This window comes from Lepidochelys olivacea, assembly GCF_965140295.1.
Source record: "Lepidochelys olivacea isolate rLepOli2 genome assembly, chromosome: 2".
Lineage (NCBI taxonomy): Eukaryota > Metazoa > Chordata > Testudines > Cheloniidae > Lepidochelys > Lepidochelys olivacea.
Window position 1 is genome coordinate 232,342,670 of NC_140412.1, and position 24,414 is coordinate 232,367,083.

Here is a 24,414-nt window from a genome sequence, read left to right on the forward strand (position 1 = left end):
AAAATGGCTGCATCAGATATTGATCCCTACTTAGCTATTTTGGAACTGAGAAACACACCACTGACAAAAAGAAAAGGAGTACTTGTGGCACCTTAGAGACTAACCGATTTATTTGAGCATAAGCTTTCGTGAGCTACAGCTCACTTCATCGGATGCATACTGTGGAAAGTGTAGAAGATCTTTTTATATACACACAAAGCATGAAAAAATACCTCCTCCCACCCCACTTTCCTGCTGGTTACTCTCCTGTAGCTCACGAAAGCTTATGCTCAAATAAATTGGTTAGTCTCTAGGGTGCCACAAGTACTCCTTTTCTTTTTGCGAATACAGACTAACACGGCTGTTACTCTAACACCACTGTCAGGTATAGAATACTGTCCTTCACAGTTGCTGATGGGGAGGATGTTGGAAACAACTCTTCCATCCTCACATGCATTTCTGTAACCCAAAATACCTCAGAAGGCTCACACCAGATTAAAGCAGCTACAGGAAAGACAGAAGAAATACTGTAACCAGACAGCTAAGCCACTATCTGTGTTCCATCATTGAGATCCACTACATGTTAAAACAATACAAAATTGGCAACCAGCAAGGGTAACAGCAACAGGTCCAAAGTCATGGTCATATCACATTGAAACACCTACAGGAGAAAAGTACAGACATAACACATGGTACCTAATATCTGACTGTACAATACAAACAATAGCTACACAACAAATATCTCAATAGGAAGAACCTCATGAGTAGCAAGCAGAGTATACCAGAAAACCAGCAATCAGAATCGACATCACCATGATCTGACACATAGGTTGTATCAGAAAGAAAATTCACAAGAAGCAGACATCAGGTGCACCTATCAGCACAATACTGTGACTCATATGGCAATGTTATACGGGGACAACAGGCAGAAGTAGACTGAGCTAAAGGTAAAGATTGAGCTGCAGCCTGTTAAGTGTTAACGACCTCTGACTCACACAGATGAAGTCAATTGCAGGGGGGAAGCTGGACTTTTCAGTGTTTTTTTTTTCCTTCTTATCACATTGCATCCCTTTTCCCATCTCAATTTAATACAATTACTTATTGAGGGTCATTTTTCATATTCAGGATCTGAAGAACTGTTCCCTTCCAACAAAAATTCTCTTTGTTCTCTTCCCCCCATTTACACTTTTCACCCCTCCGTAGGGTAACCCTCCAAAGTTCCATATTCCACCTCCCCATTCCATCTTGCCCCTGCCTCAAATGCCCTACCCAATTTGAAAAGTCAATCTCTTTCTCCTTCCCCAGCCAGAAATCCCAATCCCATGTCCTGCATTCAATATCTGCATCTCCCACCCAGTCCCTTAATTCCATTGTACACTCACTATTCTATCTATGATTCCATATTTGTCCCCTTCCTGCCTCCGTGTCTTGTTCCCTGTTCACTCACCCTCAAAATCCAAAGTGTAATATAATCTCTTGCTGAACTTGGGACAGAGAGAGTCACAGCTGGCAATTGTGGCCTCCTGGACAGACAGAAGATGGTACCTGAGTTGTATTGTGATCTGCTGCTGGCCTTTAGGCACTGCTGCTGACGGGTGTAGACTGGCAGGACACTCAGATACCCTCTTCTTTCTCCACTGGTCTTGGACCATCTTGAGAAGAGGCCTTTCTTTATGAATCTTGCCAACCTGGGTTGGTGAAGAAACAAGAGTAAACCAGCAGTAGAGCTGCGTAGCTGGTTAGAGAGTCTATACGAGAATGTAGTGATGAGGTCAGGAAGAGAAGAAGGAATCCATCTTTTAGTTTATTCAGGATCTTCCCTAGCAGCAGCACCTCCTTGTGAATGTATTTTCCTAGTGGCCACTTCTTTTACAGTAAAATCTGAAGATTCTACTCTGCAAATGGCACAGGAGCAGTGTTCTAGATAATCTGAGTTACAGGTGTGATTTGCTTTTTATGCAGAACTCTGCAAAGGGTCCAAAACAGAGAACAAAAAGGCAGTTGACAGATATATAAAGTTCTTGAGTGAAAGATTACACAGTTCTGTGCCAGCTTTTGTTTTGATTTTGCCCTTATTTGTCTTTGTTCAAAGACTACTCAACTGCAAGATAAAGAAGTCTGTCACACCTGAAGTTACACTTTTCTTATATTCACCCTTTTAAAAAGATTGCTTTGCTGCTACAGACTTTTCCTTTCTCTTTCTTTCTCTCTCTCTCTCACTGCATTATTACTTCTCCAGCCTCACTTTAATTACTTTAGGTTTCCTGGGGCAACATGTTCTAAATGGAAGCAATCATAATTTAGCTGGTTGGGAGCTCTAAGCAATAAAGCATTTCTAGCAGCTCTAATTCAGTTGAGGTTTTTATTTGTTTTTAAATAGTGAGCCCTCATTAACTAAGAGACTTTCTATGGATCCAAGAATATTTTTGAACATTTGAATAAAATATGATCATGCTCATCCCCAGTTTAGTGCTGAAGAAACTTCCCACTAGTATCCACTGCCCATTGATAGCTGCACTGCCAGCTGCTGATTGCAAAAAAACCTTGCTGTCTTCAAAACTGCCTGGCAAATGAGATGTAAAGAAAAAGGCTTGTCATGGAGGGGATCCAGAATTTTCTCCTGCCACTCAAGCTACGTAGAGATTTCAGATTCCTCTCCACCAGTCGGTGGAGGCAGGATTCATAATGGGAATTACTGGCCCAGGAATTAGGGTCAGTTTTAGGGATGGGAAAATATAGTTAAGGATCAGTCCAAACCTCCTCTTTGAACTTTTAACCAGTACTTAGTGTTATGAAAAAAGTTCATTAACTTTAAAAAATGTTTCTATACCTAATTTCAAATGAGTCCAGATGATGAAGTCCTAAAATACTGCACAAAAAGCTATTCTCCTTGTAGTTCTAGCCCAGCTGAAAAAAGAAAGGATCAGAAATACTGTTAAAATGCCTTGTTTTACATGATTTCCATGCCAATTCGGGCTCAGAGAGGATCATATCATATACCAAACATTTGTCTGCTAAAGCAAACCAAAATTCTATATTTTTGGTTTTCACCCATCACTGCTTTAATTAGTTATACTTCATTAGTTACAATGCCCTCATACCCAAATGCCTCTGGCATATCCTAACAAAAGTATAACTAATCATTGCATTTCAAAAAGACAATCTGGCTGATAATCAAGCATCTTACAGCCTATTAGCAAATCCTCCAATATCTCGCATCCTTAACACTCCCCATTCAAATCAATACCCAACCAAAAAGGAAATTTTATTTGCCCTGCAAGGAGGGCACAGATGAATTCTGACTGCAGTACCAAGGCTGTTTAAATGAGTTGCTGTGCTCCATTTGCTGCAACAGAAGGGATGGAAATCTCTTTGTAATTGAGGCACCTGAGGGAAGAGGAGGACTCCATCCGGCCCAGCTCTCCAAGTTCCAGTCTGAGGCCCTCAAGACTGGACAGCTAAATGTCCTGTTTTCCCAACACTGTTATTTATTTATATATATTGAGGTAGCATCAAGGAGCTCTAGCTATGGACCAGGACCCTGTTGTGCTAGGTGCTGTACAAACACAACAAAAATCCCTGGGAAACTTGCAGTCTGTTCTCTCCTCCCCTTTTCAAAGCCAAAGTACAATAAAGTTCTCAGTTCAGCCAATCTGTAGCCACATTACCTTGGAAGCTTTTCCTTTTCCCAAATAAAATATAGCAAGAATGCTAGTGAACAATTCTTCTTGTGCTCTTTCTTTCTCAGGCAGGCTAAAATAAAGAGAACCAACAGTCTCAGAACAGTATCCCCTGGCAAACCTGGTGGCTGAACTTTGTGACTTTGTCCTCACCCACAACTATTTCACATTTGGGGACAATTTATACCTTCAAATCAGCAGCACTGCTATGGGTACCAGCATGGCCCCACAGTATGCCAACATTTTTATGGCTGACTTAGAACAACGCTTCCTCAGCTCTCATCCCCTAATGCCCCTACTCTACTTGTGCTACATTGATGACATCATCATCATCTGGACCCATGGAAAAGAAGCCCTTGAGGAATTCCACCATGATTTCAACAATTTCCATCCCACCATCAACCTCAGCCTGGACCAGTCCACACAAGAGATCCACTTCCTGGACACTACAGTACTAATAAGCGATGGTCACATAGACACCACCCTGTACCGGAAACCTACTGACCACTATACTTACCTACATGCCTCCAGCTTTCATTAAGACCACATCACACGATCCATTGTCTACAGCCAAGCTCTAAGCTACAACCGCATTTGCTCCAATCCCTCAGACAGAGACAAACACCTTCAAGATCTCTATCAAGCATTCTTACAACTACAATATCCACCTGCTGAAGTGAAGAAACAGATTGACAGAGCCAGAAGAATACCCAGAAGTCACCTACACCAGGACAGGCCCAACAAAGAAAGTAACAGAATGCCACTAGCCATCACCTTCAGCCCCCAACTAAAACCTCTCCAACGCATCATCAAGAATCTACAACCTATCCTGAAGGACGATCCCTCACTCTCACAGATCTTGGGAGACAGGCCAGTCCTTGCTTACAGACAGCCCCCCAACCTGAAGCAAATACTCACCAGCAACCACACAACAAAAACACTAACTCAGGAACCTGTCCTTGCAACAAAGCCCATTGCCAACTCTGTCCACATATCTATTCATAGAACCTAATCATAGAACCTAATCACATCAGCCACACTATCAGAGGCTCGTTCACCTGCACATCTACCAATATGATATATGCCATCATGTGCCAGCAATGCCCCTCTGCCATGTACATTGGCCAAACTGGACAATCTCTATGCAAAAGAATAAATGGACACAAATCAGACGTCAAGAATTAGAACATTCAAAAACCAGTCAGAGAACACTTCAACCTCCCTCAATTTCAGACCTAAAAGTCGCAATTCTCCCACAAAAAAACTTCAGAAACAGACTCCAATGAGAAACTGCAGAATTGGAATTAATTTGCAAACTTAAACTAGGCTTGAATAAAGACTGGGAGTGGATGGGTCACTACACAAAGTAAAAACTATTTCCCCATGCTAATTTTCCCCCTACTGTTACTCACACCTTCTTGTCAACTGTTTGAAATGGGCCATCCTGATTATCACTACAAAAGTTTTTTTTCTCCTGCTGATAGTAGCCCACCTTAATTGATTAGTCTCATTACAGTTGGTATGGCAACACCCATTGTTCATGTTCTCTGTGTATGTATATCTTCCTACTGTAGTTTCCACTGCATGCATCTGATGAAGTGGGTTTTAGCTCACGAAAGCTTTCGCCCAAATAAATTTGTTAGTCTCTAAGGTGCCATAAGTACTCCTCATTTTTTATTTTATTTTTTTTTTTGGTGATACAGACTAACATGGTTACCACTCTGAAGCTCACAATAGGTTCACATTCAGGTCAGTAGTATTCCTTTGGCCTGTTGCAAGTCTTTCCCCTTGTCCAGTTCCATGGGCTACTTAACCACCTAAAAAGCCCTTAGCACTTGACTTCTAAATGCTTCAAGAAGGTTGTTGCGTGGCCCTGCTGCTTAGTCGTTTCTCTCAGATTGTGGAATGCCAGGGCTCAATGACCCAGCCAAACTCCTGTGCTGCTGGGGATGCAGACAGAGCACTGAATTGGGATTCAGGAGATGTGGATTCTATTTCTGGCTTGGCAAGTGGCCTGCTGGGTGATCTTGAGCAAGTCACTTCACCTCCCTGTGTCTCAGTTTCCTGATCTGTAAAACGGTGATAAAGATATTTACCCCTTTTGTAAAGCATTTTATATCTACTTATTTATTTATATATATTTATTATCAGATATCTACTGATGACAAGCTTGATATTATATTCCTGTTACAATACACTAGCTTTGCTGAAAACACTGCAGCAAATGAACTTTATTTAAACCATCTTAGTGATATATGGAGGGAGGAGAGCATTCCAATGTCACCAGCCTTCAGAAGTACTAGTCTCCTGTACATTCAGAATTACACTGTGAGATGGTGAGCGTTTCCAACCCCATCCAACTCAAATATTTCAAAAGCAGATGGTCCCTCAGGTAGATTAGACCTAAATTATGTTTGGCTTTATATACCAAAAGCAAGACCTTGGGGCTCACTCAGTGAGTTATAGGCATCAGTAGTCATTTTAATGCTTTACTGAACAACCGTGACAATTCATAGGTGTGGCAGAAGGCCATAAACAAGGCCAAAAGTTTGACTTTGTGGGCTCTTTCAGAGATCAGTCAAATGTGATACTTGCCCTTGCACAGATGATCTGCTGAAACTGAAGATACATGTGAATGCTAATTTTTGACTGCTGCTTCAGCTTTTTCTGCATTGAGGGGTTCTAAATGATGCTTGGAAATAAGATTTTTTTTAAACTAATTAGTTACAATTTTGATTTATTCAGCTTTAGAAGGTTGACCTTTGTCTTGAGATTTTATGATGAGTATTTATATAGCATAACCACAGGTATAAACAGGAGCAGACACATCATGAGAAACTCTGGGCCACTGGAGACAATTAAGAATTAGGACTGTCGATTAATCGCAGTTAAGTCATGCAATTAACTCAAAAAAATTAATCGTGATTAAAATAGTCACAATGAATCACACTTTTAATTGCACTGTTAAACAATAGAAAACAATTAAATTTTATTAAATATTTTGGATGTTTTTCTACATTTTCAAATATATTTATTTCAATTACAACAGAGAATACAAAGTGTACAGTGCTCACTATATTATTTTTATTACAAATATTTGCACTCTAAAAATGATAAAGAAATAGTATTTTTCAATTCCCCTCATACAAGTACTGAACTGAAATCTCTTTATCATGCAACTTACAAATGTTGCTTTTTATTATTACATATCTGCACTCAAAAAACCAAAACAATGTAAAGCTTTTGAGCCTACAAGTCCACTCAGTCCTACTTCTTGTTCAACCAATTGCTAAGAGAAACAAGTTTGTTTATATTTATGGGACAAAATGTTGCCCGCTTCTTATTTACAATGTCATCTGAAAGTGAGAACAGGCGATTGCATGGCACTTTTGTAGCCGGCATTGCAAGGTAATTATGAGCCAGATATGCTAAACATTCGTATGCCCCTTCATGCTTCGGCCACCATTCCAGAAGACATGCTTCCATGTTGATGACACTCATTTAAAAAAAAATGATTTAATTATATTTGTGACTGAACTCCTTGTGGGGAGAATTGTATATCTCCTGCTCTGTTTTACCCACATTCTACCATATATTTCATGTTATAGCAATTTCGGATGATGACCCAGCACATGTTGTTCGTTTTAAGAACACTGTCACTTCAGATTTGACAAAATGCAAAGAAGGTACCAATGTGAGATTTCTAAAGATAGCTACAGCACCAGACCGTAGGTTTAAGAATCTGAAGTGGCTTCAAAAATCTGAGAGGGATGAGGTGTGTAGCATGCTTTTAAACATCTTAAAAGAGCAACACTCTGATGCAGAAACTACAGAACTGAACCACCAAAAAAAGAAAATCAACCTTCTGCTGGTGGCTTCTGACTCAGATGATGAAAATGAATATGCATTGGTCAGCATTGCTTTGGATTGTTATCGAGCAGAACCCGTCATCGTCATGGACACGTGTCCTCTGGAATGGTGGTTGAAGCATGAAGGGGCATGTGAATCTTTAACGCATCTGGCACATAAATACCTTGCAATACTGGCTACAATAGTGCCTGCAAAAGCCTGTTCTCACTTTTAGGTGACACTGTAAACAAGAAGCGCGCAGCATTATCTCCTGCAAATATAAACAAACTTGTTTGTCTGAGTGATTGGCTGAATAAGAAGTAGGACTGCGTGCATTTGTAGGCTCTAAAGTTTTACATTGTTTTATTTTTGAGTGCTATTATTTTTTTGTACATAATTCTACATTTCTAAGTTCAACTTTCATGATAAAGAGATTGCACTATGTTATTTGTATTAGGTGAATTTAAAAATACTATTTCTTCTTCAGAGGCATCTTCTGTTTTTTACTATGCAAATATTTGTAATAAAAATAATAATATAAAGTAAGCACTGTACACTTTGTATTCTGTGTGGTAATTGAAATCAATATATTTGAAAATGTAGAAAACATCCAAAAATATTTAAATAAATCGTATTCTATTATTGTATTTTTTTAATCGCCTGCCAGCCCTATTAAGAATCTATCATCTACTTTGCTCCATTCAGTTATAAATGTTAGGAGTTTCTCAGCCTTGTAGTGTTTATATAAAACTGGCTAACTAAACAATGAACATTTTTCAGAAAATTTGAAAACGGTTACATTTTTTAAGAAAAGGACTCCAGTAGATTTCCCTTTTCTCTTCTCTTACACACCTTTTTTCTTTATCTTTCTGTACCTTTCCATTTCACTCTTTTTAGTCTGTTTTCTCTCACAGTAGGCTTTTCAGTAGTGTTTAATGCTGTTTTTAACTTTATGTCATGACGTCTTGTACTTCATTGTTTTTCTTTTTATTCTTTTTCGATTATTTTCTACTTCTGAATTTCTCAATTTGTCCCTTCTCCCAACCCCACCCCTTCTCTCTATATTTTAAACAGATTAAAATCAAATGTATCAGTTTATCAACAGAATAGTTAGAACAAAGGTGGCAGTCGCATACACTTCCTCACACTGCGCCAACATGCATCTGGCCTTACCTGGTAGAGACTGTCATGTTAACTGATCTATCTAGCTGATCATCTTTCCCAAACTCCCTAGCTCTGCCAAGAAGAACTGTGGGGTGCGGAGGAAGACGGGGAAGGGACACTTCAGTAATAAAATAGCATTAGCAATTTTTCAGAAAAATTGCCTCCTTTTTAAGAATGGTCTATGGTCAGTGTAGTCAACAGTTAGACTTGTTTGCTGATTTCTAAAATGTAGCTAGGTTTATTTTCAATGACAAGGAAAAGCAGTTTGGTGCTTCCTGACTTAGAATCTGAAATGTTTAAGAGGTGTATTTAAATCTTGATGTTTTGTACTAGCCTGCTGGCTAGCATAAAGGAGCAACTTTCCCCACATCATACTGGGAGATGTCACCCATGTGCCTGGCAAACAATTTCGGTTGACCTCCGTGAGAGTTCCACATGTACACAGGTTGCAGTAGCAGGCCTGAGATCAGAGTAGACCCCTACCTTATGCCCAACACAGCTAGGTGGTGCATGGAGGATTTTGGACTGTTATTGGAATTTCATTGTACCATGTTCACCTAAAGTGGTTGCTAAATACATTTTTAAAACCTTCCTTTAAATTTCAATATTCATTGTATGTATTATAGGTATGAATGGCAGTGTACAATACACAACAGATTATACAGCACAGATCCATGTCATTATTTAGTATTATGCAAAAGGTGTAAATTGTCATAGCTTCATAGACTTTGATGGAGCTACGACAATTTATACCAGTTGAAGATCTGGCGCAATGTTCTTTGGGGCAGGACTTATTTGTACAGTTCCAAATGCACTTCAGTGCTCATTAAAACAGAGTATTGATGATTGATTTTACATCTTGTAAAATTGTTTTTGGTTGGCTTGTTTTTCCCTCCATGTCCTTATACTGAATGCATTCCTCAATATCTTCCAGACCTGGCTCTGAATGACTATCCAGTCTGAACTGAAGAAGTTCAAGTTTTCTCATGATATATTGTTTGGAATACATGATTTTGTATAGCATTATCTCCCCCTGCCCTCCTTAACTCCCACCCCTTTTTGGATGGGTGGATGAACTGTATATAATATAGTACATTGCTGTAGCAAATAATACTGCCCTAAGTACAAGTCACTATCCTTCAGTGACTGGGGAAGTATTTTTTTTCAACAATTAGTCAGCACTTAAGTAAATGGACGAACATGGGCTCTTGAAAGGTTGTATGTTTGGTTTCCAGGTGTTGCAATAAAAGTTATTCTCTCAAGAAAGTACATGAGTTAAACTTCATGGCCCTTCATCTGAGGGCAAAAATAAACCACTATTCATTACTGAAAGAAACTGCTTAGCATTACTTATTGTATGTGGGCATTGTTAGGAAAACACTAGCATGCACCACATGTCAAAAGCAGAAGTAAGCAGTTATAAAAACAACTAGATTCAGATGTACTAAGCCAATGGGTCAGTTTTACTTCTATGCTCGAGACCTCTGGTTTTGACAAACATGCAAAATTTATATTTAGCTTGATGTTATCATAGCTGTGCTTTCCCGCTATTCTCTCAGCTTTTGCAAAGTCTTCTTTTTAATACTGCATAATTTATATATGGAGTTGATATCCATGTGATAAATTGCATGATACATTTATTTATCATGTTCCTTTGAACACCTCGTCTGACCCCAGCTCATCCTAATCCATCCACTACTTTCAAGATTTATTCTAAATTTCAAACAAATGCAATTTTAAAAAATTGACCTGCCGCACAAGTATTTCCTTTTTCTCTCTCAAATGTGGAATTTCCCCCCCAAAATTACTCCTTCCTGAGGCCCAGGAAAAATTAGAGTTCAGCCTTGGAGTGGGAACAGCTTTTCCACATTTGGAGGAAGAAGAAAGACACATCTCACCTTCTTATATACGGTGTGTGTGTGTGTATGTAATATATACAATGTTTGTGTGCGTATTTACATGTACAGACACCCACATATCTATACACACAATATGTATATAATGCCCATGTGTTTGTAATAGGTATGTGTCACTTCTAAAGCTGTCACAGGAATAGGCCACTATGCAACTCACTAAAACAAGATATTTATTATGAAGGAAGCTCTCAAAGTCTGATGTTCAACTAGCTTGCTATCAGCAATATTAGTGCATTTTACATTTCGAAACCTCACTGCATCCCTAATATTTTAGTTTTTCTCCCCAGTATTAAGAAAACAATTTAAATATTCCCACTATTAAGGATGAAATATGTCAGTAGCAGATACTACTGTGATGTAGGTGTAAATACCGAAATAGATAGTAGCTTTGAATGCAAAGAATTAATGTTGCGTTAATAACAATGTTGAATGGGATTTCATTCCAATTTAGCATTAGTTACTAGACACAGCAGACTTACCCAGTCCTAATCAAGGAGTTTGAATCCTTTGTAATTAGGTACAAATGAATGTTTGATAAATTCTCAATCTTCTTAGCACAAACATTTCATTTGTTCTGTATATAAACATTTATAACCTACTTTCTGTGTTAGGGCCAAGTTACCCTCTGGGGGACACATTGTGGAGCCCCATGGACTTCAGTGATGTTTTATCCGCTGTCATTTGGAGCAGAATTTCACCTAGTGTATTTAAAGTTATAGAAAATGTGGAATAGTTAACGTAAAAGGGGAGGTAACAAGACAGCATAGTAGTATGAAAGTCAGGTCTGCACAAATTTTACTTCTGTGTCTTAAAGACCATGAGCCATATTTGATTTGGCATAAATTTAGAAAATTCCACTGACATCAGAGGTGTTGCTTTGGATTTACAGGGGGGGAGTCAGGAAAGCAGAAATGTTAAGCCACAATTCAACAAAGCATTTATACATGTGTGTGAATGCTTTACTGAAGCAGGATGATATTGTTCATATTCTTAAGCCCTTTCCTGAATCAGGACCATATGTTTGAATTTATCAGCATTTTATGAGCCAGAAGTATATATAAAACTAGACATAGGGTTCAAAATGGAACCACAAATTCAAATACCTCTGAGCGTGAAGCTGGGGGAGGTTAGAAACCTGGATCCGATTCAGTAACATTACCTGATCTGTAACAATGACAGTTACAAAAGTTTGCATCAGTAGAGAGTGAGACATATTCAGCCATTGACTTCACTAACATTGTTTTGGCATAAGAAAGGGCATAATTTGTGTCCTCTGGACTAAATCCTCATCCTGGGCCCAATTCTGCCACAGTTACATAAATTGAGTAGTTCCATTAACAATGATCTAGCCCAAATTCAGAACGAAAAGGAAAAAAATTGAAAAGGTTAAAATATGTTAAACTCTATGAATATTTTAAAGAAATTACAGGTCAGAAGGGACCATTAAATCATCTCGTCTGAGCTCTTAAATTATTTACTATGTGATGTAAATAAATTCCTAAAATCAATCAGCCAAATATAACTATTATTTAGGAGCCTTTTGAAGATATATAAAGTGAAAACAATAGATTTGTGAAGCAAAAAACAAGTTATAACATATGGTAAAACATTACATAAAAATTTGAGTACCTCATTTCTTCTATTTAATAATTATATATGGATCCAATACTGCTTTTAAAATTAAAACAGCTAAAAGTAGTGAATTTGATCTTTGCAACAAAGATATTGTGGTAAAGAGAAGAATGAAATTCTTAAACTAGTTATCTGTCAGAATAAAAACAAAGACTTTTAGTCATGGCTAGAGACAGTATTTAAAATGAGATGCTTGAAACAGCAGTGATTGGAATGTACATGTGACATTGCACAGATCTTGAAAACTTTCTTTAAAAAGTTAATTCATCATTCTAATCTTGGGTAGGAGGATTACGTTGACATTCTGACATAAACCAGTAGTTTATAATTTTTACTGTGTCAAAACAATTGATGAAGACTATTTTTAAGTATGCCTTATGGCCAGAGTATGAAGGATAGCACATCCAGCATCACAGCACCACCATTCTCAGGACACTGGGGGCCTGGAATATGCCTGTAGTATGAAGGCCATTTTCTGTCCTGGACCCACATCATCATCAGAGATTTCTCAAATCTCAGTGTCTAGAGTCAAATGTCAGTGTCTAGAGTAGTAAAGTCAGGGCAGGGGATGGGAGCTCTGTTTCCCTATAATATTACTGGAAGTCACTAGATGGGGCTATTACAAAAATATGATAAATTCTGTTTATTTGAATGGTAAAGCAGTTAGATCTTGAAAGAAGTGCTTATTGTCAATTGTGGAGCGCTTCTTTTAGATGCCAATCGTACATCGATAAAGACTTTCTACTGTCATAGGTCCTGATCCTGTAATGTGTCACACACAAGTTGGCAGTGATTGCTGCACGGAAGACAAAGGAAAATATAAAAGGGTATAGCCTCATTTGTACATTCCCATACAAGGTGCCCTGCTTCACTGCAGCAATAGCACACGATTTCACGTCGTCTCTCTGACGGAATCATTTCTTCAGCGCAGCTGCTGTCCACAGGGTCTACCCGCATGAGCAAACAAAACCTTGCATGGGTGTCCCCACATTACACTCCTGTTGGCTAAGTCTCATCATTCATGAATGTAACATCATTCACATGATTTAATAAAACAAGCTGGCACCACAGGTGAATTTCCAGATTTAGGCCTGCTTCTTCTCTTGTTGAAGTCAGTGGCAAAACTCCCATTGGCTTTAATGGGAAAACTGTTTGTCTGACATGTAGTGTCTTTAACGCTGTTGGTGGTAATGTAAATCATTGGGCTTACTAGTATGCTGCACATTCATCTAGATATAAAGAGAATTGAGCATACAGGGCCAGATTCTCCAGCCTGATCTTATCTGTACCTTTTGCACTCACACAGTACAAAGGCTCTGGAAATCAGACACATCTTTCAAATGGGGGGATCTTTGTTATACTGGACACATAATCTGCATAATCAGGCCCTTTTAACACCCTCTCCAGGAATCCTGGTGTATGGAATATGTGGGAGCAGACATAGGGCATGACCAGAATACAACTGACACTACCATTTGGCAGAGTTTAGTGCAAACTCCAGGTTTCTGTAAATTCCACCAGAGCCCTGGTTGGAACAGAACACACTAGAAAATCAGGGAGCCATAAAAAGTTCCATGTTGGCTCCTTCCCTCTCTGTTCTACAGAACAAAAACTCAGTACAACAAAGAGTCCGGACCAGAATTTGCAAGAAATTATTCATCCACAGAATTTAGCCTGTAGCCCGTCTTTCTCTTTGCAGAGTATTCACAAGATGATTGCAATTTCTTCAAATCTGAAAGAACATAGTGATTTTTTTCCAAATTTGTCTATTCAATCACTGTTTAGTTGTGATCGGCCAGATAAGTTGCACGTTATTACAGTAGCACCTCAGAGTTATGAACACCTTGGGAATGGAGGTTGTTCATAATGCTGAAATGTTTGTAACTCTGAACAAAATGTTATGATTGTTCTTTCAAACATTTACAACTTAACATTGGCTTAATGCAGCTTTGAAACTTTACTATGCAGAAGAAAAATGTTGCTTTCCCTTTATTTTTAGTATTTATTTAGACTGTATTTGCTTTTTTTTCTTTCTTTTTTTTTTTTTGGTTTCTGCTGCTGCCTCATTGCATACTTCTGGTTTCAAATGAGGTGTGTGGTTGACTGGTCAGTTTTTAACTTTCATGTTCATAACTCTGAGGTTCTACTGCACTTCTATTTCATGATGGATGAGCACACCAGCACTTCCAGCACAAACACTCACATGTGTAGATTTAAAATGTCCATGAGTATTTGTGTCAGTAAAACTCTGTTGCACTAGTATATTTGCACACACACACAAAAAGGAGCCCAAGCAATGCTGAAGTAAATTCATTTGAGTATTATTCACAGAAAATAGTTTCCAGTATTTTTCAGCTCTAGAAACAAATATTATGTGTTGGGTTAAGCCTCAATGAAACTGTGGTTTAAGAGCTACTTTTCATTATTGATAAACATATTAAATAGTTCAGCTCCTTTTTGGAACCAGATAGTTGAAACAATAACAGCCTCCACCCAAAACATGGGCACATGCAAGACACATGTGGGTGGTGGTGTTTTACTGGGTATTGTTTGGTGGAAGTGTGTGTGTATCTGTCTGTATAAGAAAAGCAGGAGAAACAGCAGAAAAGCAAGGATACAGCTAGAACAAGCATTGGTAATGTGACGCTGAGTAAAGCTTAAAGAGAGAGCTTTTAGGCTAAGTGCTGGCTCAGAAGAGGCCTGGAACTGTCCAAAGAAACGGTCTCCTGCTGTTTGATTCATGCTGTGTTCAGGGAAACAAGATTTTGTACATTCTTTATAAATAAACAGGATTGCATCAGAGAAACACCTGACTCCAGTATCAAATTCTCCTCTTGACCAAAACAAGCCATTAGACCCCAACTTTTGACTAACTGCTGGCATCACAAAAGGGTAACATAACTGTACAGTTTTTGCTTGTGCTGCTGGTGAATTGTACCCTGAAAACCCATTATACAGTCCTTCCTTTGAGTTAATTCCCTCATTTAATGAAGCTATGCTTCAGAATCAAAGCAATACATTGATATAACAAAATAGTTTTCTTTGCAGCTACCCTGTGAAAATTTTCCCCTTGCTATTTTGTTGATGTCTAAGGGTAAACCCTGGAGTACATAAAAGCTTTCTGTGTGAAATGTTCTTGTTGATCTAGAGGCTTATATAATCCTTCTTTGTTATTGTTTTAATCCATTAAGTCCATTGAAAGAGGAGCACTATAAGTTGATGGCTGCCAAAAATATTTACAAACCTTTTTCTAATACAGGGTGAAAGATAACTTTTAGCAACCCTTCTGTATTAAGCCTCCTGCACAAACAAGGTACAAACAAAAGAATCAAAATAAATGGTGCATTTAGGCTCTACAAGAAAAATGCTGCAACAAAATAAACAGGGAGGTGATACACAGACTTTTCAATAGTGAATACTATACTAAGGGTGGAATGTGTTTATAAATAATTTTTAATCATATTAGAAGAGTTGAATCTGCAAAATGAATTGCCTTCCCAGTAATCCCTAGAAGTCAGGATATATTCTAACTTCAAGACTGATGTGATAAATATTCCTTTTTTGGTCTTATTTCACCTGTCTAGGAACAGCCAAACCCCAACCTCCAACGTGCAACACTGATCGGTTCACTTGTGTGTATGTACAGCAGTGTGTACCTCTTGCTGTAAAATGTAATGGGGTAGAGGACTGTACAGATGGAACTGATGAAATGAATTGTCCTACTGAGACTCCTACCACTGCTTCTCCATGGCTTTGCAAGGAAACAGAGTTCCTGTGTGCAAATAAAGGTTGTATCCCGTCACTCTTGAGATGTGACGGCATGCCTGACTGCCAGTTTAATGAAGATGAAACTGACTGTCGTAAGTTAGATTTAGTGATGTAGTTATATCCATGCTAACTTATTTTCATAAAATGACAAAGTATAATAGAGCTGTACTAAACAAATCCAAATCCAGTGAATTTAGTATGATTTCACAGCCAAGAACATATTTTTTTTTTGTATCTGCATATCATATAGGATCATTTATGGTATGATCATCAGTGGTTAACTCCTTGTTCAAACCTCCCACCACTGATCAGAGGCAAGTAATGAAGCAGAGTTGGGGAACAAATGCCCAATCCATTTCTTGAGCAGAATACAGGAAAACTCTATAAGAACAATTGCATGTGACATAAAAGGGGAGAGACCTGTGGAAAGGGAGCATTCCAGACCCACTCCTCCTCCTCATTCCCCACACTGCTGTCCCCATGGTCAGGTCCATGGAGAATGGATATCATGGGTCCAGTGAAGGACTAGTGGGGTGGAGCAGGGACCCATATGTTTCATTCCTCAATCCCACCGTATCTTCCGTTTCTTTCTCTGTAAGAGCCATATCCCTTCGGCAGCTAGGTGGTATTTGTTCTGGAGATCCTGGGTGATGACTGCTAACTCTGTTTGAGGAGGGATGTTGCTCCTATCTGGTGTTACATGCAGTACATCTAGTGTTTCAAAGGCAGGGACAGTATTGGAGTCTATGTCCTCCACTGTAGCTGCCTCAAGGTGTGCAAGGAAATACCCAACAGGAAATGTGATGGTAGAACAGGGAGAGGGAGAGCACCCTTTCCAGAGGGATGATCTATAGAGAAGAAAAGACTGGGAGGGTGCAGTGGGACATGGTATGGAAGAGATACTGTAGAGAGCAAACTGAGAGAAGATAGAAAACTTCTGTGCAAGTAATCGAAGGAAGCGGCAGCTAGGAAGCATCTACAGCCAGTGGTTGGTACTGTTACAGTACAGTAACTCCTCACTTAAAGTCGTCCCGGTTAACGTTGTTTCCTTGTTACGTTGCTGATCATTTAGGGAACATGCTCATTTAAAGTTGTGCAATGCTCCTTTATAATGTTGTTTGGCAGCCGCCTGCTTTGTCCACTGCTTGCAGAAAGAGCAGCCTGTTGCAGCCAGCTGGTGGGGGCTTGGAACCAGGGTGGACTGGCAGCCCCCCTATCAGCTCCCTGCTCCCCTAAATTCCCTGTGCAGTAGCCACCCAGCAGGCTGTCAATTTCTGGGCAGTTCAGCTGTCCCTCCCCCCACTGCCACCTGCTGCTCCTGCCCTCTATCTTGGAGCTGCTCCAAGGAGCCTCCTGCTTGCTGTGCAAGGGGGGGAGGGGAGAGGGGTGCTAATGTCAGGGTGTCCCCCTCAGCTGCTGTCTCAACTTGCTGATCTACTTAAAAAGGCAGTTTCAGAGTAACAGCCGTGTTAGTCTGTATTCGCATGAAGTGAGCTGTCGCTCATGAAAGCTCATGCTCAAATAAATTGGTTAGTCTCTAAGGTGCCACAAGTACTCCTTTTCTTTTTAAAAAGGCAGTGTACTTAGAGAGGGGTCAGCGTACTTAAAGTACCAATGCACATCTCTCTCTCTCTCTCTCTCACACACACACACACACACACACACACACAGTGTGTGTCTCTTTCTCTCTCTGCCATTCTGTCTCCTGTCCCTACATTCTTGCTGCCTTGTAGAGTATGAGGCCACATTAACAACAATGTGTTAACCCTTGAGGGCTCAGCTGAGTGGTAGTTCATCATTTAGCAGTAATGCATTCCGTGGGAAATATCCCACCCTCCTCCATCCTCTGACTTCACCACCTCAACCAAGCTTCATAATTATCATTGCTGTTTACAGTATTACATTGTTTAAAACTTATACTGTGTGTGTGTGTATATATATATATATATATATATATAGTGACAAAGTTCCTCCTCTACCTTGGTGAGTCCTGCGCTTATTGGTAGATTTTGCTCGCCTCAAAGATTCACAGCAGCCCTCAGTTTGGCCACTTTCATGGCTCAAATATGCTGTTCACTCAGATAACCTCATCACTGGCCAGCATGGGGAAAAAAGAGTAAGAAAAATCTGCTGATCCACCGTGTGGGTCGGGGACCAACTCAGAGACCTTCACCTCTGGTGGAAGCTCCTGTGTTGGGTCAGGAGTTGGGAGGTTTGGGGGGAACCCAGGCCCGCCCTCTACCCCGGGTTCCAGCCCAGGGCTCTGTGGACTGCAGCTGTCTAGAATGCCTTCTGGAACAGCTGTGCGACAGCTACATCTCCCTGGGTTGCTTCCCCATGGCCTCCTCCCAACACCTTCTTTGTCCTCACCACAGGACCTTCCTCCTGATGTCTGTTAACGCTTGTACTCCTCAGTCCTCCAGTAGCACATCCTCTCACTCCCAACTCCTTACGTGCACACCTCACTAACTGGAGTGACAGCCTTTTTAAACCAGGTGTTCTGATTAGCCTCAATTAATTCGAGCAGCTTCCCAATTGGCTACAGGTGTCCTAATTAGCCTGCCTGCCTTAATTAGTTCTAGAACGTTCCTGAGTGTTCTGGAATAGTCCCTGTTATCTTACCCAGGGAAAAGGGACCTGCTTAACCTGGAACTAATGTATCTACCTTCGACCACTCTCTTGTAGCCATCTGGCCTGACACTGTCACAATATATATATAAAATATAGTCTTTTGTCTCTTGAAAAAAATTTCCCTGGAACGTAACCCCCCCATTGCATTCATGAGGAAATTAACATCATTTTGCTTAAAGTAGCATTTTCCAGGAACATAACTACAACGTTAAGCAAGGAGTTACTGAGTTAATTAAACTGTGTGGCTGAAACAGAGCATCCTAGGAGGCTGCCATTTTGCAAGGTCCAACAAGGTGGAGGAGATCTTCCCTAAATCTAAAATACTGCTGATGGGTCTGGTGCTAAACAAAGAGCAATGATGAATGGGTTTCCAGAACTGGATAGCTATTCTGAGGGAGTTCTGAGTCAACATGGATAGTGCACATATTGGAAATGGACCACACAGAGATTTTATTTAATATGTTAAGGCATATAAAAGGATTTTATTTTATTAATCAAGCAGGGAGGGAGTGCAGCCCATAATACTGTACTGCCCCACAGAGTAACCATGGTGACAAATGTTTTTAAATGACTGTATGGTACTTCTGTTAATATACATAACTGGAAGCATTTCTGGTTTTGTTCTTAGATCACTCAGCTGCATTGCTTTGTGATTCTGCCAGTTCAGTGTTCCAGGGAACACTCTTGACCTCATTAGAGTTTCAAAAGCAACTCTGGTGCTATAGTAGCAGCAACCTTTGTCCGAGGGGAGGATGAAAGCATGAGGGACCTGGAACTCCAACTCCCAGGGGGCACTACGGCAGCTCAGGCTGACACAGAGATTAATGCTGCCCAACCCAAAATGTTTCATTCCAGGTTGATAAGCTGAAACCAAATGTTTCATTTCAGTATGAAAACACATATTGCAATATCAGATTTTCCTGCTGGATGGAAATTTGATTTTTCAGTCGTCTCTGTTGATACATGTTGTCCATGCAGACAATCACATACTGTATCTAACACAATCAATGCAAGAGGTGTTCAGCGGTTGATTTTACAAACTATGTGGAAGAACTTTCCTATGAATCTGAGCTGAAAATTGAGCTCTGTGTTTTTGTAAAAAATTCCGAAATTGAATCAATGAAAGCACAAGCTCCAGGATGTTTCTGTCTTTAGACCATTACCTACTTCAAGGGATCCAAGGTCTGGCTGTGTCAAAAGTCCCCGTTTTCAATACTCAGCCACCTCTTTCTGCCTTAGGCTAGTCCCCTATATTCTCTAGATTATCTCATTATGTCCTAAGGCTAAGATCCTAACTCCAGCCCACCAAGCCAGTTGTGTGGTCCAGGGATCACATGTCTCCCACTACTACTTCCAATGCTCTTGAAATATTACTTCTGTATCTTTCAATCTTAAAGCTACACCTTGGGAGGGAGGCAAAGTAATTCCTGGCATATTCAAAGAACAAACAGCTTGATGCTGAGATCTTAAACCCAGGAATTTTGGGTGGATTGGAAACTTATTCAAACCTACTATGACATCCCTGCTCCAAAAGTTTGATAGTTTTATGCCTACAATATGGTAGCTGACAATATAACACTGCCATGACAGTTGACATTCCCTCTCTCAAGATCACAATTGAGGTTGGTGATGCTTTGGAACTGAACTGCAGGGTGGTTACTATTGTGCAGACTTTTCTCTCTTTGCTGTTGGTATGCTTTGAGGGCTTTGCAGCATTCTTCTTCTCTTGCTGTCTACTTTTGGCATGTCAGATAGCATGAACATTTGTCAGCAGAGGAAAATCAGGAGGGGGAAAAAGAAACACCTATCTTACAAACTCAGTTTACTTTATTGGAATTTTTGCATGTTCTGTAAAAAAACTGAGTGTTGTGCTAGTAATCACACTCTGTATGTAATGTAATAACACAGGTCAGATGATGTTTTCTTAGAAGATCTTTGTGATTTTTCTGAATTTGAATTTGTTTTCCTCAGCATAAATGAACATAGCAGAGTGCAGTTAAGCTTTGATGACTACCAGAGTCATTCTTTAGGTTAGATCATTTTTAACAAAATAGTAAACATTTTTTCTGCTCCCCTCACTGTCCATTTAATTCTCTTTTATCAGCTCCTTCCAAAGAGCAACCATAGTTCTGTCCTTTTAAATGAAATTTCTTTGCTACTCTTTTTGAAAGGCTTCACCCAAAGCATTGAAGTCAATGGAAAGACTCCCATCAACTTCAGTAGGCTTTGGATCAGGCCCTATTCTCCTCTCATTTCACATGTACTATTTCCCTTCACAATTTCATTTACCTGGATGAACAGAAAGCCACAAAATGTTCATCCTGTTTCAGTCCCAGATTGTATCAAGTGATAGCATCATCTCCCAGGATGAAGACAGGTTGGCAAAATGTGTTCTTTAGAGATAAAGTATAAATCCTGAAAGAGGCCACAGCAAAGAGAAACAAACACAAATGCATTAGTCACATCTCTACTACAACCACCATCACCACCACAAAAATGTTGCCATGTATGATTTTAAGATTTATGTAGAAAGAAATTTCCTGCATCGGTCACTGAACAGTTTGCTTGTGCAGTGTCATGTTAATGTTGTATTATATCTATTAACGTGGTGGATTTTATTTCTTGCTGCTCTTTACAACAGAAGCTTCAAGTTATGCTGCCTTTATAAATGCTCTGCTTAGCTAGCCCTTCTGTCATTCCTAATGTTAGGAAAGGGCTCTTTATCTCACCAGCTTTTTTTTTTTTTTTTTTTTAAATTGCATGATCTAAAATGGAAAGGGTATAAAATAAACATAAAGACCCAAGGGGTGTATGCATTACTTTCCACATGCCTCCCAGTAGAATCTGACTTAACTGCTAACAGCAATGAATAAGAAATGATTTCTCATTTCGCTACAGTGCAATAAAATGGATCTGTGGTGTGCACCTATGAACTTCCAAAGACATGACAAATGTTAAAATCATACATTTTCAAAAAGTTTCTTTCTTTCTTTTCTTTTTACACACTTAATTTGCACTTACGGAATGAATTATGGATGCAAACCTGAGTATTTGTACCCATTTGCTCCCATTTTAATCCCTGCATTTGGCATCCGCATCCTTAAAACACATGGTGGTCTCTCATGACATTTAATTATAACTCTGCTGGAGTCCATTGTAGCTGTGTGAATGACCGAGTGTATTGACTGAATCCAAAGCATTAATGTAATATTAAAGTAGAAATATCAATGTTAAAAAGTCAGAAAATTCTAAAAGTTAGTTACTGCTGCATTGATAGCTCAGCCATATTCCCTTTCTTAACACCCACTGCAGTGGTGCAATGCAGTCATGAAGGAGATCCAACCTCTGGAAGGGGAATGTTAGGGTGGTGCAGAGCCACTCAAGCAACTTCTTCACCGCCCTCCCCAGTACAGGGGTAGGGGGTGGAGAAGTGGTAAACTGGGGAGAAAAGGGCATGTTCAGGGCATCTCCATGCCCCAACAATCGCTAGCTACTTAAACAGTCCTTGGGACTAATGACAGCCAGCACAAAGCAGAGAAGCAGCCCAGAGATTTCTCTATTTTACCCTATGGTATCAGTCTAGCGGAGAGCCAGTCCCAAGACTGGGGAAAGTAGAAGTGGCTCTATGCCACATTTGTCTCCGCAACACAAGCTGAGCTGAGCACAACTTAAATGTAGCCCAGGTACAGAATTCCTATGTTTATCATGGTGTACATTAAACAACATAAGCAACACTACATGTATCCTTACATGGAGCTTCTTTAAAAGAGGTGGGTAAGAAAAATCATACAAAAGGTCTAAGAGATATAAGTGAAATTGCTGAGGTTAAAGACTTGAGTTTTTAAATATCAAATTCTCAGGGCTGTATGCAATTTCACCCCTGATTTTGGATGCATTTATTGCTTACTGCAGTTATATGCACAAACTTGTATTTGTGTGCAAATGACACAAGCTACAAGTATTTTCCACTGAATGCATCGATGAAGTGAGCTGTAGCTCACGAAAGCTTATGCTCAAATAAATTTGTTAGTCTCTAAGGTGCCACAAGTACTCCTTTTCTTTTTGCGAATACAGACTAACACGGCTGCTACTCTGAAACCTGATCCCTATGATGTATGCAAAAGGAGGAAAACTAGCCAATATTTCCTAAAGTGACTAGTAATTTCAGATATATTTATAGTCCTTGGTAAATTGGCAGTGTGTAAGATTTATGGGTCTGATCCTGTGAACCTTTAGTCCTAGGAGTCTACTTGTCATCTGAGAGAATGCCTTCATTAGCAAGAGTTGGCAGGATCTGATGTAATATTCGTATTGCAAGGTTGAAGTGCAGTATTTTATATTCAGCGTTTTCTTTTGGCTCGGTGTAATCCAGTCATTTAGAGTACTTAAAATATTCCTAAATTCTCTCATGCTTGTTATAAATCTAAAATCTGGGCCAAATTCTGCTCAGTTACACTGGTGATATGTCTAACTCAAGTGAAAACAGAGTGTTACTCCTGGTTTACGCAAGCATAATGGAGAGAAGAATTTAGCTCACAGTCCCTTAAACCAAGATGTTCAGAAATAATGGCTCAGGGACAGTACCACAGAACATTTCATTAGCTGGAATATTTCTCAAAGTGACAAAATGCTGTTAGATTCTTGGACAGAATGCAGAACCACTGGGTACATCTTATAGAATCAGTGATGCCATAATGAATTACCTGGAGGCTTATGTGATTCTGTCAAGATTTCCCCTCTATAATTCCTTTAGATGAGTTTAGAGAATATAACTGAATGCTACAACATGACAAATGCCTGTAGGTTTAGATTTTTAATTTAGCCTTACTCCCCTTTTGTTACGTCCATATATAGTGTTTAGCTTCTAGAAACAAAATGGGATACATTTACAGAAATTTTCTGTTCTATGTTTAAGAATTAATTAAGTTATCTTTATAACTGAGTTATCTAGGCGAGTTGATTATCTTTTCTGATGTCTGATTGTGGATTGTCATTAAGCATTGCACCTTATTCTACCAACAACATATCAAATATAAACACCCCTTCCCAGGATTTGAACATGGTAAAAGCTTGATTCAGCAACCTAAGCTGTCTTTTTTAATGTCTAAGTTGTACACCTCTGAAATGGAAGTTTATAATGGAAATGCCGATCCAGATTTATGTACTCTGACACAAATAAGCTGCGATAGTTTTCCAGTAGTGTTTTATCAATGAATAAAGGAAATGTGTCTGACCGTGTCATCTTATTACTTTGTTCCAGCCACAAAGGACTGCTTCAATGGTTCTTTGTTGTGTGCATCAACTAATACATGTATTCCAGTCTCCAAGCGCTGTGATGGTATTGCAGACTGCTTTGATTTCAGTCTTGATGAATCCAGCTGTTCAGGTAGTCGGTTTCACATCAAAATATCATTTCAATAGAAATATATAGTTTTTTTATTTAACCTGCAAATGGTGCACAATATTGACTGAATCATCCTGCTGAAGTTCAGTCAGATTACATGAGGGATGAATTTGAAACATCATGTTATTTGTATAGAGAGAAGAGTGGGGGGAAAAATTGAAAACATGGTGACTGTTTGAAGTGGGGATATTTCTTGGTATATATATTGAATGGCAGTAAAACCTCTATCCTGAAAACATATAGGCTTAATTTTAATTATGCAAGTAGTCCCAGTAAAGTGAATTGAACATTTGGAGCTCACTGGGATTTCTAATGTGCTCAAAGTTAAGCACAATGCATGTGCAGGACTGGGGCCTAACACAGGAAATAGAGAATGCATCTTAGCATAATA

The 24,414-nt window shown here is 39.4% G+C and overlaps 1 protein-coding gene across 1 annotated transcript in view; it reads left to right on the forward strand.

The window, feature by feature from the left end:
- Positions 1 to 24,414, forward strand: part of MALRD1 (MAM and LDL receptor class A domain containing 1) — a gene marked incomplete at both ends in the record, with an annotated part of 444,317 nt that overhangs the window by 361,552 nt on the left and 58,351 nt on the right. The window contains 2 exons of the mRNA XM_084621129.1: positions 15,805 to 16,080; positions 23,880 to 24,005. Of these exons, the coding sequence (XP_084477255.1) occupies positions 15,805 to 16,080; positions 23,880 to 24,005 (402 nt within the window). The remainder of the gene's footprint in view (positions 1 to 15,804; positions 16,081 to 23,879; positions 24,006 to 24,414) is intronic.